This window comes from Pogona vitticeps, chromosome 5 (genome assembly GCF_051106095.1).
Source record: "Pogona vitticeps strain Pit_001003342236 chromosome 5, PviZW2.1, whole genome shotgun sequence".
Lineage (NCBI taxonomy): Eukaryota > Metazoa > Chordata > Lepidosauria > Squamata > Agamidae > Pogona > Pogona vitticeps.
In genome coordinates, this window is record NC_135787.1 from 179,614,533 (window position 1) to 179,632,148 (window position 17,616).

Sequence of the window (17,616 nt, forward strand, 5' to 3'; positions counted from 1 at the left end):
AAAGCATGCAAATGCAAGTAGATAAATAGGTACCATCATGGTGGGAACGTAACGGCATTCCTTGTCTAGTCGCGCTGGCCATGTGACCACGGAAACTGTCTCCAGATGAACGCTGGCTCTATGGCTTGGAGACAGGGATGAGCACGGCACCCTAGAGCCGGACATGACTGGACTAAATGTCAAGGGAAACCTTTACCTAACAATATTTTGCTTACCTGGATACTACATGTATGATGTCTATGGAGCTTTACTGGGATACTTATGCTAGAGATTTATACTTGTCCACAACCTGTTCTCATAACTACAGTTTATGTTTGTCAGATTTTAAATTACATTCCCATGGTTTTTCTGTTGAAACCATGAAGATTGAACTGACGGGAAGCCAACATATGTTTGCTATGTAGGTGAGCTCATGGTCCTTAACCAGCTCTCTTTTATCACCTCTCTCCTTGATTTAGGATTCACTTGTTTTTTGTTGCCAGCTCCCACATATAAGCATGTAGCAATGATCTCTCTGGTGCTTACCTCTCTGTTATCTCTGTCAGCCTGAACCAGGATTCCCTTAAAACAGGATTCAACGTAATGAACATAATCATTGTACTGTAAAAAGAAAAGAGGAAATTCTGCATATTATTTTTTTAAAAAAAGAGTTACAACACATATGCCATAAATAAAGAACAGCCCATTACATTTCCACAATGCTCTTATGGCTTTGAGCGCATTTTATAATGCAGAATTCTACAAAATGCTTTTCCTTGCATTTGGAAAATATATCCAGTCATGGATGCATAATAGGCACTTTCCCACAAAAATTGTAACAGGATGTACAAGTAGTGGATGGCAATGGCTTTCATTGCCTGACTTCCTTCCTCCAGTTCTTCGCCAGAATTCTGAAAAAAGAATTTAGATGTAGTAATCTTGCTCCCACTCCCCTTGTCTTTGGGCTAAACTGGGCTCTGAGTCTCAGAAACAATTCTAACTGTTCCTCATTTGGTTGCAACCCACACTGGAAGAACAAAACACATGAGGAAATCCACAGCATCATTGATTGGCAGTTTTCAGCTCCCAGCAAAGGAAGATTCGCCTCCATCAATGGTTGAGCAAGTTGTATCTGCTCAGCTTCACTTCCCTGCCTCAGAGAACTTTAGCAGGAACTCCTGACAACTATTGGCAAGAGATGGTGTGTTTCTACCATGAGTTGGGTGAGTACATTGCCCTAAAACTCTGCAGTGAGAGTTGCTTCATAAAAGGCAGTGGCCAAAGGGCAAGCACTGGAAAAGACAATGGAAGAAATGCTGTCTGAATAATTCTGGCACAATATGGGTACTATGTTTTATTCCTAACACTTCGTTTAGCTATAGTTTTATTGTATGAATATTTATAAGCTGCTGTGAATGACTCTTAAAGATCTAAGAAAAAAAGTATTCTGGGCAAATCAGTAAATAAACATTATTATTTATTTATTTATTTAATTTATATGCCGCCCACACTACCCAAAGGTCTCTGGGCGGCTTTGTGACCACATTATCATCATGCTACCTAACCCTATGATTTTCAATTATTTGATACAAGGATAGTGTTGGAAAACAAGACTGCAATACTCAAAAGTCAATTTAGTCTCATTCTTGTGGACAGAGTATTCTAGACACCAAATGATTTCTTTTTCTCAAAGGAGCAGCTGCCGTAGAGATGTATTAGATTAAGGGAAGCAAATACAAGATGTAAGAGTGGAGATAACCACATTGCTTTTCATGTGCAATTTAGAGTAGTCTTGTACAATTTGTTTTCTATTAGAAGCAGGTCAGAAAAGAGAAAGGTTTGGAAAATATTCCACTTTACGTCCAGAATCCTCTTGATGTTCATGGAAGGTTTGTATAATTTGCCACAGCTAATGATGAAGTGCTATGGTGCATCTTGGTTGTGCAGGCAGGCACAACTACTAAGCTCCCCTACCAGCAGGTTGCCAATTAGGTGCAGTTGCCTGCAGCAAGTTAGATAGACTGTACACAAACGCCGGTAGGATACTAGCCATTATTACTTCAAGATACTCTCCATCCCCTAACAGCACTGTTACTGGAAAGATAGAATTAAATATGGAGTACTATAGGCAACGCTCCCCAAGTGCTAACATTTTTTTAAAAAAGCAACAGCAACTCTAAACTAAAGAAGAGAGAACAAATGTCTTCTCTGGTCTGAGCACATACAGATAATTTCTTGCAAACAACTTTGTCCCAAAGCAAGCTATGAAAACAACAAACAAGAATAGTTCTACAAAGTGATTTATATGAGACAGAGATGTCTGGCATTACTTCTGTCTTCCATGAACCAAGGCAGCAGGATAGGAAGGGCGCAAAAAAAAAAAGTAACATCAGACCAGATAATTAACTGGAGTTTGGCTACTCAGAGTGTTAAAATACATATTAACAGATACTTTAAGAATGCATAAACTAAAAGATAGTGGGGGAAATGTAAGAACATCATCCTTTATTTCTGCAGAATATGGAGACATTTTGCTCAAGCTCCTGATGAAGTGGTTGTACGAACTCCTTGATCAAGGCCTGCAAATCAGGATTACGTTGGCAGTAGTTGCCTAAACTGCCTTGCTGGATTGAGATCAGAGCTAGCTTATCTTAATGAAAGGTAGCTTCACCTGGCATTCCCATCAACTGACAGCAAAGGCCAAGTTGTCTCAGGATACTGGAAGTTGTAATCGAACACTTCTGGAGGTTACCAGATTAAGAAACAACATCCAAGGGGGTTGTTCAGAAAATATAGCTTTTACTGATGCTCAGACAAGCAAAGGACAATCAAATGACGCTGGCCCAATGTTGTATAGGGGAGTAAGGAAAAGAGCAAATGGCTGTAAATCAGCAAGGGTATGAATAAGAAGACCCTGAAATACTGGAGAAAGATACTATCTACCAGTCTGAATTACAGTGGTGCCTTACATAGCGATTGCTCCGTATAGTGATTAAATCGCTTTGCAATGGACTCTTTGCCATCGCAAGAGCGATCGCTTTGCGATGGCTCCTATGGGGAAATTTCGCTTTGCAATGATCGCAGGGAAGCGATCATCGCAAAGCCGCCATTTTCGGCCAGCTGATCGGCGGTTCCAAAATGGCTGCCGGGTAAACAAAATGGCCACCCACTGTTTTGCCTCGCATTAGAGGCACCGGAAATGGCCACCGCAATGGAGGATTTTTGCAAAAGGTTAATTTTTAAGCCCATAGGAACGCATTAAACGTGTTTTAATGTGTTTCCATGGGCTTTTTAAAATTGCTTAGCGATGAAATTGCTTAGCAGCAATTTTTGCTGCACTGATTAACAGCGCTAAATGAGGCACCACTGTATTTGTTTGCTAAAACAAATAAGGAATATGCAATTGTTTCAGTTACACATGCTTAAATTTAGTTACAGATTAAGCTACAGTGAGAGGCCAGAAATTACTTGGTGTGGCAGAAAGCCAGAGGATGGAGGAGGGGGTAAATGGAAGAACTGGTCAGTGCCAAGTCTTTAAATAGCATTGCATGGCCATATTTAGATAATCCTCTCTTTTCTCATTCCAGGTGTCTCCTTTCCCAGCCTTTCAGATCTCTAAATGTTCATTTAGCCACTTTGTCCATTTTTATTTTTGTTTTTATTTGTTTATTTTATTTTATTTTTTAAAGTTAGGGATGTGAGGGCTCACTTGTCTTTTAATCCCATAAAATTTGCTCCTGAGAAAATACACTACTCAAGCCTGTTTTAAAACTTAATCTGATAGCAAGGACTATATTTAACAATTGCTGTTCTTTTCTGGCATAGATTAACAAAGTCACAGATATCTTGAGGTTGAATATTCCAAAATAATTTTCCCCGAAAAAAACACAACTTGTTCTTTTATTATTATTTTTTTTTAAATTAAGACTAGGAAAATATTGGCCTTCTTAAATTCAGAGTGTGCCCAGAAACATGGCTCTGTGCAGGAAAAAACAAAGTAAAGCAAGCAAAAGAGTAGTTTTAATAAAACAAGAGGACATATTTAATTTATGTATGCTTACTTTTAAAAAGGCCCAGCCATGGCCCTCCCCAGAATTGACTAGCAGCAAAATTGCCATCAGCATGAACTAAAGAGCTCTCGCCTTCTAAATATGAAATAGAATTCTCAAATGGTTGCTTCTCTAATCATTTCTTTTCAACTAATGTAGACTTTACAAAAGCAAACTGAAGCAGGGGTGAAGAGGCACAGCCCAAGTCAAAAGACTTGTGCAAGTCCACTAAAAGGATGTGGAGGAAAAGATGTCTGCATACTCACAGCAATGATATTGACAAAGTCATTTTCTCCCAGTGTGTCCAAAATGGTGACAACAGTGTGCTTGGCAATGGTCAGTCTCAAACCCTTCATGCTTCCACTGATGTCCACTATAATTACTATATCTTTGGGTGATGTAGCGGCTTGGATGTACCTTGAAAGGAATAGGAAAGGGAAGCAATAAATACAGTACCAAGCAGAAGTGCAAAATGGGTGAAAGGAACATTCAAGCATAAGATGGAATACATGATCCTAGCCTAAAGAAGTGGTGAATGCCTGACATGTAAGAGTCAAGAGGAAGCATTTATTCCTTTTCCATTCGACACAGTAAATCAAGTACGCGCTACAAAGGCTAGAGATCTATGTATATTTTCCTGGGAATTACTCCCATTGAGGTCTGCAGGGCCTACTGCTGCAAAGCATCAAAGCTTGCATTGCTATTAGAGATGCTCTGCTCCATGAGGTAACAGATGCTAGGAGAGCTATGCAGTTTAGCTCATGTGAGAAAAGGAATTCTAAAATTGGAGTGACTGAAAGATGAGACCAATTTGTAACAACTCCTGTCTTGTCAAGGTAAGAAAATAATTTGTAGATGCCATCTTTATGATTCTTGCCCCTTCTTACTGCAGGGGTGGATACTACAGCCACATGGCTTCACTCCCCTGCAAACATTAATTCAGATCTACAGTATATAGGAGATGAATATGGGAAGGCCATGCATGGTGGTCTCACCCAAAGCATATGAACTGCAGAATCCATGGTGATGGTAGCCAAGACAGATGGTTGCCAGGATGGCTTAAAGTGTGGATTAGAGAAATTCATGGAGATTGGAGGTGTCAATGGCTACTAATCAGGTTAGCTACACCATACCTACATATAGGCAAAACAAAGGGTACAGTGGCACTCTTGTCATCCCTGGTGAGCATCTCTGCCCCACAGGCAACTGATTTTCACTGTAGGTACACAGTGGTCTGACCCTCTATTATGCTTCTTATGTTCGTGAAAAACAGCATCACCTCAACTGAAATTGGAAGTAGTTTTGAAACACCAGTCATTCATAATTACTACAATGATTAAAGGACACAAAGTATAAAAAGAGTCATATAAGAAAGCCTATAGTACTGAAATCTAAATTTTATAATTTTTCCATAGCTCTAGCAAAAATGCAGACATATTTAAAAGTGTCATATTAGATCTTGGTTCTTCTGCACAGAGGTGACAATCTGTGGTTCTCCATGGATGTAGCATGGACAGTGGTTCAATATGATGTGCGTTCTAATCCAAGAACTTCTGGAGGTTCACAGATTTCACACTCCATTACAACTACTGTGTATTGGATGAAGAAAAGGACATTAAATATGAACTGAAGGACTGGGGAAAAGTTTGTAATTTTATAAAGTAGGCTTTCTAGTTAGTTTGTCCTTACTGTTAAACCTTTCATGTATTATCAGATGACACAAAATTGGGTGGAATCGATAATACCTTGGAAAACAGAAACAAAATTCAAAGAGATAGGTTCAAGCAATGGGCTGAAAACAGCAGAATGAAATTTCACAGGGATAAATGCAAAGTTTTACATCTAGGGAAAATACACAAATGCATAGTTACAAGATGGGGGATACTTGGCTCAGTAACACATACAAAAAAGACCTTGGAATCATAAATTCAATATAAGCCAACAGTGTGATGTGGCTGCAAACAAGGGCAAATACAAGGCTGTATTAAACAGTAATGTCCAAATTATATGAGTACTGTGCCTGGTTCTGGACAATGCACTTTAAGAATGCAGGTTCAAGGGGGGCAACAAGGATGATCAGTGGACTGGAAATCAAGTCCTATGATAAGATACTGAAAGAACTGGGCATGTTTAACATTGAGAGAAGAAAATTGAGAGGACATATGATAGCACTGTTCAAATACTTGAAATATAGTTATACAGAGGAAGGGCAGTATCTCAAAATGCAGGAAATGTAATATTGGGCTTAAATTACAGGAAACCATGTTTTGGCTGAATAAAATAATTTCCTAACTGTTGGAGTAGTGTGGCAATGGAACCAATTACCTTGGGAAGTGGTGAGCATGTCAATGCTGGAGTCATTCAATAGAAAATTAGACAAACATCTGTCAGATATACTGTGATTTGGATTCCTGCATTAAGCAGGGGGTTGGATTCAATGACTTTATAGACCTCTTCCAGCTCCATTATTCTATGAAAAGATGCATGACAAGGCTTATATATCTGATGCTTTAAAAACTCTTCAATTCATATTAAAGTATGGAATGAAGACAAAGGATATTTTAAAAACCTAGAGCAAACCTAGGCCTCCAGATGTTCTTGGAGTTCAACTCCCAGAAATCTTAGTCAGCAGAGGTAGTGGTGAAGGCTTCTGGGAGTTGTAGTCCAAGAACATCTGGAGGCCCAAGGTTGGGGACCACTGATCTAGAGGATACATCAAGGTTCAAAAATAATTTAAATTAAATAGAAAAGTATAGAAGCTCTTCAAAATCTCTTACCAGCCTCGATTTCTACAGTCAAAGGAAAGGACTCCATTTTCATCGGGGGTCCATTTTATCCCTGAAGAAATGCCAAAAATAAGTTTGCTGTTGATTTGGTGTGTGCGAGCACACACGAACATACATATACACACCAAATCTAGTTCCTTAAATCTGTTCTTCACTTCCACTGTGTATTCATAAGGGATTTGGTTTAGACTAGCCCAGTGGTTTTTTGTACTTTCTTCAGTTTAAGCTTGTATTTTGGTATAAGAAGCTGAGGATCAGAGCCACAATCAGCTCCAGGTCTAGTTTTTGCTGACTGTATAGAGCTTCTCCATCTTTGGCTGCAGAGAACATAATCAATCTGATTTCGGTATTGCCAATTGGTGATGTCCATCTGTAGAGTCGCCTCTTGTGTTGTTGGAAAAGAGTATGTTTGTGATTATCAGCTTGTTCTCTTGTCAAAACTGTATTAGCCTTTGCCCTGCTTTGTTTTGAACTCCAATGCCAAACTTACCTGTTGTTCCTTTTATCTTTTGACTCCCTACATTAGCATTCCAGTCCCCTATAATGAGAAGAACATCTTTCTTTGGTGTCAGTTCTAGAAGGTGTTGTAAGTCTTCATAGAATTGGTCACTTTCAGCCTCTTCAACATTGGTGGTTGGTGCATAAACCTGGATTACTGTGATGTTGAAAGGCCTGCGTTGGATTCTTATTTAAATCATTCTATCATTTTTGAGATTGTATCCCAATACAGCTTTTCCTACTCTATTATTGACTATGAGGGCTACTCCATTTCTTCTACTGGATTCTTGCCCACAGTAGTAGATATGATAATTGTCTGAATTGAATTCACTCTTTCCCATTCATTTTAGTTCACTGATGCCAAGGATGTCAATGTTTATTCTTGCCATCTCCTGTTTGACCACATTCAGCTTACCAAGGTTTATAGATCTTACATTCCAGTTTGTATGCAGTATTTTTCTTTGCAGCATCAGACTTTCATTTCACTTCCAGGCATATCTGCAGCTGAGCATCCTTTCAGCGTTGGCCCAACCACTTCATTAGCTCTGGAGCTACTTGTACTTGTCCTCCGCTCTTCCTCAGTAGCATGACCTGAAGGGCTCATCTTCCAGTATCATATCTTTTAGCTTTTTGTTTCTGTTTGTGGAGTTTTCTTGGCTAAGATACTGGAGTGGCTTGCCAGTTCCTGCTCCAGGTGGAATGCGTTTAGTCATAACTCTTCACTACAACCTGTCTTGGGTGTCCCTGCATGGCATAGCCCATAGCTTCTCTGAATTACTCAAGCCCTTTGCCATGACAAGGCTGCAATCCGTGAAAGAGTAAGGCAACAATCCATGAAGGAATAGAGCAGAGAAGCCTCTATTGCCAAAAGGGCTAGTTACGACTCTTCCCCTAATGTTGTATGCACAATAATCCCAAGATTTCTGTTTTAGGCTGTCCTAGGTGTGAATTTCTAATTTCTAATATTAACGTTTTTCTACAGCTTTATCAATATATACTTGTAACCACATGACGTATGTCAGCTTACAGTCAAATTTAAAAAGAGAATACAGACTGTGGTGATGGGAAAAGCAAGAGAAGCAAAGAATGATTGCAAGCAAATGCATTTACATATTCCTTCCAGCTCTGCAGTTCTAAAATTATTATAATTATTATTACTAAGCCAAAATCCTCAGAGAGCAGGTAGATTTTCAGAACTTTGTGGGCAGGTAGTATGTATTACCATCCACTGAGGGTAAAATGAGACAAGATGCTAAATTTGAATTTAAAAGCAGAGCTCCCTTAACTGGTAAAAAACCTCTGTTTATTCTAAAACAAGACTCCCCCACCTTTGTATCTTGCAAACTAGCTTGCTTTGTCTTGTGAGTGTATAACCTCCCACTGACATTGTGATTCCCCTGTTCCAAAAAGCAGAAAACCAGAGAACATTAAATCACAATAAATTGGCCAAACAATAGGGAAAAACATTTTTATAACACTTATAAAACAAACAAATATTTCAACTGCGTGTTGAAGTCCAATACACAAGTATACTAGATCAGGGCAGTCTAAGTATCTGAAGAAGAAATAATACCCAAAGCAGATGTATTAGACTACATCTCCCATAATCCCACAGCTGGCATCATTATGACCCCTGTGAAATTATATAATCCAACACATCTGTAATGCAACATGTTTAGAAGAACTGTATTAAAAGGTCACCATTTACACAGACTCATAATCTGACCGAATTCATAATTACTGCATATATCCCTCATACTCAGTCTGCAAAAAAGCAGCAGAAAGTAAGCTTCATTTGGGTCTCATTGATTTCAAAAAGGATATTTAGGCATCCATTTAATTATTCTGTTAGTATTTCCTGTTATACCCTATCCATGTTCACTAACAATGCTGCTCTCCTGAGTTGGGGAGGGGGGAGGCTGTTTCAAAGTTAGGGTCCACAGGGGATTGCAGGTTTAGAGATGTTAACCCACTTCCTGTGTTTCTGTAGTAACAGCACAAAACTGATTCTGGATCTGTGTACAAGTTTTCCTAACACCAAACCTCAAGTTTTTTTTTGGGGGGGGGGAGGAAGGCCAGGTAGACATGAATTTTATTACCTGGGTAAAGCCTGAAGAATCCTGTAGAACTGCCAAAGTACTGCCAAGTAAGAGTTGGGTCTCTTTCAAAATTGTCCACAAAAATGGGATTCAGTGCTTCAGACATATAAACCCCATTAAGAATAGCAGGGTCTGTGACAAAACAAAGGAATAAAAGCAGAAGAAATACTTTTTTTAAAAAAAATGAGAGAAGAATGAAAAGCCTTGGAGTATACAGATGCACCAAAAATCTCCAGCCACAATTTCTATTTAAACTTCATTGTTACAGTTACAGTGGCTGGAAGCGTAAGATATACAAATGCATGAAGCTGTGTGATGTCATCTGAACAAAGTGATCCATCTATTCCAGGGTGAAGATATACATTACATGTAAAACATCTTTGGAAGAACGAATTCCTTGAGTGCTAAAAGCATCTGATCATCACAGAAGCTTTTGACTTCTAACACAGTTAACATACTAGTTTGCCTTGGAATGATTGATTGATTGGTTGGTTGGTTGGTTGGTTGGTTGGTTGGTTGGTTGGTTGGTTGGTTTTATAACCCGCACCATCTGGCAACCATGCCACTCTGGGTGGCTAATTAGTTATCAGGCGAGAAGCATGGGGCTATGTTTGCAAGTATGATTGCTTAATCACAAAGGTCTATGGCAGTAATGTCAGCGGAAAACAAATGGACTTCAGCTTCCAATTGTGCTATCAATTAGTTTGACCCCCCCTCCATTTTACTTCATCTGGCAACAATGCTCCATGGACTTAAGCATACAGTAGATCATTCATGTACCTACTATATGGGGTCCTTTAAAGCAGTGATCCCCAACCTTGGGCCTCCAGATGTTCTTGGACTTCAACTCCCAGAAATCCTGGCCAGCAGAGGTGGTGGTGAAGGCATCTGGGAGTTGTAGTCCAAGAACATCTGGAGGCCCAAGGTTGGGGACCACTGCTTTAAAGTGAAGAGATCTGGAACAGCATTTGAGATCTAGAGGCCAAACTACACATTAAACTGAGAGACTTGTGACTTATCTCCCAGTTATTTCCCCTCCCTTGTTGTTGCCTTACTTAATTTACTAAACTATACAGTATAGCAAACCTTTATGTTCATGCTGTTTTGAATAGGGGAGCAAACACAGTGATTGGAGCCATTTAGCTATTCCTCCCTGCACCTTTTTCCTGATCTAAATCCTTGCCTCTCAAGCTGTTATTCAGAATCCAGTATAATGATTGTTACATTTCACACACATAGGCACAGAAAGGTAGACACACAGCAGACAGCAGGTGGGGAAAGAGAGGTTCAGATCCAGATGAGAGAATGCAGAGAAGGGGGGTCAAACAACCATTTCCCTGAGTTACTCCCCAGATAAAATTAACAACCATCTTGCTAGTAGGGGTTAAGTAATTAAATCTACATTTTGGATGAGAGTTCTAAAAGCTGAAATCCAAAACTTCCAGAGGATGAAAGGCACCCCCATCCTCAGCTAAGCCCTTGTATGCACAAAGCACCAGGAGTGGGGACTCAAGTTACAGGGCTTGCTGTCAAGTCAGGCTTAAGTCACACCATTGATTCAATCTGGACTTGACTCAGTTCTCCCCTCCATGACTCAGCCTCAACTTGCAACTCGGAACTCACCCACCCTTCCCTTTTTTCTAGGGAAAGAAGTTTGTTTTTAATGGGGACACAAATTTAGGACTTGGGACTAAAGACTCAGACCCAGACTTGGGACCAAAGAGTTGCCAACATCCCTGCAAAGCACATAACCTTTCCCTGAACTTGTATTCTGTTTACAGACTTGTAAATCTGAAAATCAAGAAATCAAGCTAGAAGGTCAGATAGAGCACAGGTACGAGAACATACAAATCACAAGCCTAGGATCTCATTTTGTTTCTCTTCCTCTGCACGTAATGTTGCCAACTGTGTTTTGACTTGCTGTTTTTCTTAGTTCAGCTGTGGCTTTACTATCCTTTCAACAGCAGAATAAAAGCAGGAGTGCTGTACCTTTGTTGTAGACATTTGTTGGCAGCTGTATGTCGCTGTACGTCGTGTTTACCAGCAGGTTATTGAAGTGCTCATTTGGTTCCAGAACGAATTCATTACCGAGCTCCACATAATTATCATTCTCATCCTTTTCATTAATGAGAACAGCATTGTAATAATCGAACTGGCAATGGAGAAAAACATAAAGGAATATATTTTATGGGATAGCTGTCCATCTGTTCTAGGGAAAGGAACAGCTGAATCTGAAGTGGCTTGCAGTCCATCAAAGCTTACAACAAATAAAACATGTTAGTCTTCATAGCTTATCAAGACTTTCCATTGTTCTGTAAATACCGTAAATAAAGAACATTGGATAGAAAGAAAAAGTAGTGGTACACCAACTCAGGGAGTTTAAAATTTCAGCACTATGTTTCACATTTGATCCTTGGGTAGACATTTTTAAGACAAGAGATTCAAGGGTTTTTACCCCCATATCAATCGAAGCAAGAATGGTGATTAATAATAATTCAGTAACTGAACATAAACATTTCTGTGTCGAATGACATTGCATTCATATACATATTTAGTCAAAGCTTGGTTCCATGGGTTCAATGAAGCTTACACAGGAGAAAAAGGGTTTAGGATGGCAGCCTGACTGTGCAACACAAGTCTGTTCAGAACTGAGTCCCCATGAGTTCAATGAGACTGTTTGCCTGTTATTCACATATTTGCAGCTGAAATATCATGGCTTGGCCATGTAAGAGTCTCTGATGGATCTGTCCACCAAACCCAGTGTTGGAAAAATACACATATTTGGAAACGGTTCCTTCAAACATCTGTAGGGACAGTGATAAGCAGACATGAATCCTCAGATAGTACCAAAATGGCTAGATTATTCAGATAAGTCATTTTAGAATTAGAGAATGAATGTGAAAAATATTAGCCACTTGTCATTTACAGAAACCATTTATAGGCTTCTGTTTATTCGTGTACAAGTGAACATATAGGACAGTCACATGGCAGATGGAGCAGTTTCATTTCTTTGGTTCTAGAGGGCAGGATCAGATACAACAGATTCAAATTAAAAGAAATAAGATATAGAGTAAACATTAGAAAGAACCTCCTGACAATAAGAGCTGTTCGACAATGGACTACATCTAAAGGCTATGGATTCTCCTTCACCGAAGATTGTTTCAAGGAGGTTGGATGACCATCTGTCAGGCCATCTGTCAGCTGTGGATTTCCTACTTCATCAGGAGTTTGAATTGAATTACTCTTGGGGTCTCTTACAGGTCTACAATTCCATGATCTGGAATTCCTATTGGTTCTGAACAGAGATGGGGGTATTCATATTCATATACAAATATGACTATTCCTGCACAGCTGGATGTAACGAGGGTCCAGCCCCCTGGGGTCAGACCATCCACTCTCCCTTCCAATTGCTCTGGAGCACTCAGTCATCTATTCACTCCTGGCAGAAGGAGGGAAGATGAGTCTTCCTGCCAAGCTGATAAGTGGATAGCGTTGCGGAGGTACAGTATTCGTATATGAATACAAATACCCCCATCTCTAATTCTGAACCATTCATATGCACCATTTGTATGGACGTTGTATCCAGAACCTAATGCATCTCAGTACTGTTTTTACTATAAGGAGTTCTTTCCTCCAAAGGGCACAGAGTGGCATATGTGGTCTTTCCCATCTCCATGATGAAGAGGTTAAACCAAGAGATGTTGACTGTATGATGAACCAACAGACAGATCTGTGAAATCCTTGCCACTGCTAGCTGGACCAGAAGAAGTAAACACAACGTCCCAGTGATGAATCAGAAAGTTGCTTCTGGATTTATAAGCATCCACCAATGCCAGTAAAGCAGAGTGTTAAGGCTACAGAAACCCTGTATTTCTTTGAATGCATGAAAATGAAATGAGCTACACATCTTTTCCCTGTACTGCACATTCCTTACTGATAGTGGCTCCCCCCCCCCACTAACCTACATTTTCAGACTCATTCTATATTTCTCTAGATTTTATGCTAATGAATTCATCAAACATACAGCTGAATCTCAATCCTCCAGACTACTTTGGCAACACAGAACTGCCTTGGTAATTGGCAGTTTTGTTAACTGGCTGTCTGCAGCTGCAAGGTGCTGTAATGGAAGTTTGTTAAGTGCTATAATTTGAAAATCAGGTATACTGATAGCTGCTGTGAATGAGGTACTATACATATTTTTAGACACTCTTAAGATGAACTTCTGGGTTATCTGACTTCAACAGGTCATGGGCTCATTTCTGTGACCTTAAGTCATAATGGACTGCACTCCAGATGCTTACCACCAAAATTTAGTAGCAAAACTACATTACTGAAAAAGTCATAAAAACCAAACAGAAAATGCTCGTTTTAATGAGGTTTTCCACGTAGTGCTATTTATGAGTTTTGCTGATGGTTTGTAAGGGTTTGAAACTATACACAAGCCATGGGCTGAATCTCTCCTATCCCTAGTCTAAAGATGGAGGGACTGCTGGTTACCGTGCTTCTATGTCTGATGACTGCAATATGGCCAAATTTTCCAGCTATGACAGCACAAAGGAAGGCGCAGAAAGCACAGAGAATGTGTCCCAATCCTGGTTCTTATCATAGCCTTCCTCAGAATTCTATAGATTGCAGGGTGAGAAACTACAACCACTTCTGACTTCCGGCAAAATGTATGTCTCATACTCCCTGGACTCCTAAATATCTTTAGATATAAGCAGTTTGAAAATGAGAAATAGTGGATACATTCATATGCAACTTTGCTCCTTGTGATTTAGATACAGTATGTCTTATTACTGAGTCCTAATGGAAAATATGTCATTAACAGAATTAATTAAACAAGAACTCTGATTTAATTACCTCATTTTAGAATACATTGCTGCAAGGTAAAACACCTCTGACATATTGTGAATTGTAAAAAGATGACTTGTAGCAAAGCATATTGTTTTATAATTCTAGAAAACACATCCTTTGTCTATAATTGAAAACTAGAATGAATATCATTTGTACATCTCCATTAAAGAACTAATAAAGTACTTACAGGCGGGATAAATTACAGAAACTGAATGCAATTTGGCAGCCTTTACTAGGATTGTTCTCTAATTGAACATTATTCTTTGGCTGGAAAAAAACCCCTCTTCCCTTACTTCCTCTGATGTAATATTTTATCATTACTTTAAAATCCTATCCTTCTGAATTTTTTTGTCTGATTTTGAAAGCCAGACTGTATTTCACCAAGAAATATTGACGAGGTTACTGTATGAAGCAGCAAAGATATGCTAAATCAAGAAAAATCAAACCTCTTTTCCTTTCTGTACTATTGAGGTGGTAGTGACTATCTCAATATTCAATAAATATGCAGGCCTTTTGAGCACTGTTAGTTGCTATAATATCCTCTGTGACTAAGATCTCAGAATGTTAATTCTTAAAGTATCTTCCATGAAACAGATCCTTTTAAACCCTCCTCCTTCTCCTCCCCTTCCTCCTCCTCAGTAGCAGCACAGCACAGTAGCAGCAAATTAGCTACTAATTTTAGATTGAAGGGGTCCATAAATTTATCTGTGGTAGCCCATACCGCCAACACAAACTGGAAATCCCTGTTAGAAGTACATGTACAATGTCTGCCAACAAAATCAGTTCACACCTTCAGTCAACAGGTGCAGAGAAATCAAATTATGTACCAGCCAGTAAAATACATACCAAATGGCATATTTGGTAAAGAAACACATTCCTGATAGCATGCAGTTTTATAAAATTGCACACTGATGTGGCAAAAAGATAAAAACCGATTTATTAATAAAAGAAGACAAAACTGAGTTAGACTAGAAAAAGACTCATACAGATGGATGAAGTGGCTACAAATCAATAAATGTGTCTTCACACTAACATTCCTGACATTTAGTTCTATATGTAGAGAGAAAGGATTGAGGCAAAATCTGTTTTTTTTTAATGTGAAGGAATTATAATCTCTTTTGCGAAGGGATTATAATCTCTTTCTGTTTTTAGTGGAGAAGCATTAAACACTCTGCAGCCTGAAGGACACAGGCCAGATACTGTACAGGTTTACCAACTGACAGAAAACTAGGCAATTATCAGATGTAGGGTATACTCCTGATTATTAGCCATTCTGGTTGGAGCTATTGCAAATGGTAGTCTACCAACCTGAGGAGAACCACAGGTTCCCAACCCAGCCACAGAAAATGGTACATGGCCAGTCTTTCAGTTCCTAATGAGCAGTGTACGTCATCTAAATAGACTTTGACATTGCACCAGATGTGAACTTGGGGTATCCAAAAACACTTGATTAAATCTGTAACTTACCTCCAAGGACGAGTTGAACTCATGGTACAGATCTGCGTCTTCTGCTGCCTCAACTAAGCGCTATAATTCCACCCACCGAAAAACAAAAGAATCACAAAAAGTATATTAGGAGTGGGAATGGGAAGTGATAGAAAAGTGTTTTGGAAAACACAACAACAGTTAAAAATAAATAAAATTCATATTTCATTGTACAATGTCTCCTTCCCAGCTATCTGGTCTCCTTTATAATGTGTCTCCCCACATTTACAGGTGCAAAGAGATCTGGTATTTGCATTCCAATGGCATTTATTTTAAACATGTTTCAACAACTGACAATTGAGGGAGTACTGCTCCTGAAAACAGAACCCAGGTTGAAGAGGTCCATAAATTTACCCTCACCTAATGAGGCCTAACAAAAGGCCAACTAAGCCCTGTTTAAGCAAACCTTCCCCTAAAGGAGGTTCTGTGCCATTTTGTATTTTCATGTCAAATCCAGCTTTTTCCAAATGTTTATGGGGTGGTTGGAGAGAAAACTCTAACCGGTTAACTTTCTGTGATGTCAGCTAAAAGAATGAAGTAGGCGGGTTGGAGGCAGTGGGGACAACAACAACCGTAGCTATTTTCCCCTTAGTTCCTTCATCTTGCTGAGCCCAGAAAGGACATGGGAGAAGAGTACAGAGAATTACATAATTCTATGCAAATCTTTTCTGCTTCAAAATTAAATGTAGCAGCTTATATTCACAGCTTCTCAGAACTGGCCCCAACAGTGTCTTGAATGGCCTCTTTATGCTCCTAAGCAGACTATTTATAGGGATAAAATGCATGTTACCAGAGAAGCAACACTGAAATAAGTTTTGTAACCTGCGAAATTATAAAAAGCAGAACTTGCAAAAAAAAAGAAGCAAAAAAAAAAAAAAGCCAGGTGGTCTTCCTGCTACTTAGTCAACCAAAAAGAAGGCAACAGGCTGCTACAGTCTGACTCAGTTTATTAAATAAGGATCAAATAACCATGTATAATTAGCAGTATAGACTACAGTACTAAATCAATTGTGCAGCAAAAACTAATATATATAGTTACAAAACTTTGTGGCTGGAATTGAATTACACAGGTGTCCACAAATGTTTACTTTAATGAATAAATATGCATGCCTGAAATATGCATAAGAGAATTCTGAATATTTCTTAATCAGAATGCACATCTTTAATTTGGAATCTTTGGCATGCAAAGTACACACATACATCCTGAGCTATGGCTCTTTCCCAAATCAAGATGCATACTTAGAACATTTTGATTCAATAACATCCTTCATTTTTTGTTTTTTGTTTGTTTGTTTTAGAAGCACTATCTAAGAGCATTCTCTCTTTCCATTGATTATTTCCTGCTCTTACTCTGGGTTAGTAAAGGATTTGGGAGCAACATAATACTCACTTCAACAGCTTCTACTTTCCTTCGCAGCATGCTTTCCATTTCTTCAGAGAACTTCTTCACAAGCTCCAAACCATCAACTTCTTTGATCTTCAAAGTTGGTTCCACATCTTTATATTTCTATAAAAAAAACAGATAAACCATTGGTGAAGAAGAAATTTTACAACTAATATGAAGGGCCCATTAACACCAACACCAATCACAGCTAGCATTCAGTTGAAATTCCAATAAATATAATCTACTCTGATACAAATGGATTTCTGACTAAAGAGACTTAAACATGCATCCAATAATAGAATTCACTGGGATGAAAACATGACCTAAAGTCACCCCAAAATCTCCCATGCAAGGACCAGAAGAGGCCTATGGAAGTAAACATGCGCTAAAAACTTGATATGCACAAGTAATTCATCATTACTGGAAATCCAAAGGCAAAAGTAATTGATCTAACACAGGGGTCAGGGAACTTTTTTACCTTT

The 17,616-nt window shown here is 39.0% G+C and overlaps 1 protein-coding gene across 3 annotated transcripts in view; it reads right to left on the bottom strand.

Annotated features, from left to right (window-relative positions):
- CACNA2D4 (calcium voltage-gated channel auxiliary subunit alpha2delta 4) overlaps nt 1-17,616 on the bottom strand; it is a 176,227-nt gene that overhangs the window by 141,319 nt on the left and 17,292 nt on the right. For all 3 annotated transcript variants that reach the window (XR_013536775.1, XM_072999840.2, XM_072999839.2), the window contains exons 3-9: nt 17,141-17,257; nt 15,733-15,792; nt 11,401-11,563; nt 9,412-9,543; nt 6,806-6,866; nt 4,295-4,445; nt 526-600 (exon numbers count right to left, since the gene is read on the bottom strand). Coding sequence is in view for 2 of the 3 variants with exons in the window: in XM_072999840.2 (XP_072855941.2) it covers nt 526-600; nt 4,295-4,445; nt 6,806-6,866; nt 9,412-9,543; nt 11,401-11,563; nt 15,733-15,792; nt 17,141-17,257 (759 nt within the window). In the remaining variant the exon portion in view is untranslated. The remainder of the gene's footprint in view (nt 1-525; nt 601-4,294; nt 4,446-6,805; nt 6,867-9,411; nt 9,544-11,400; nt 11,564-15,732; nt 15,793-17,140; nt 17,258-17,616) is intronic.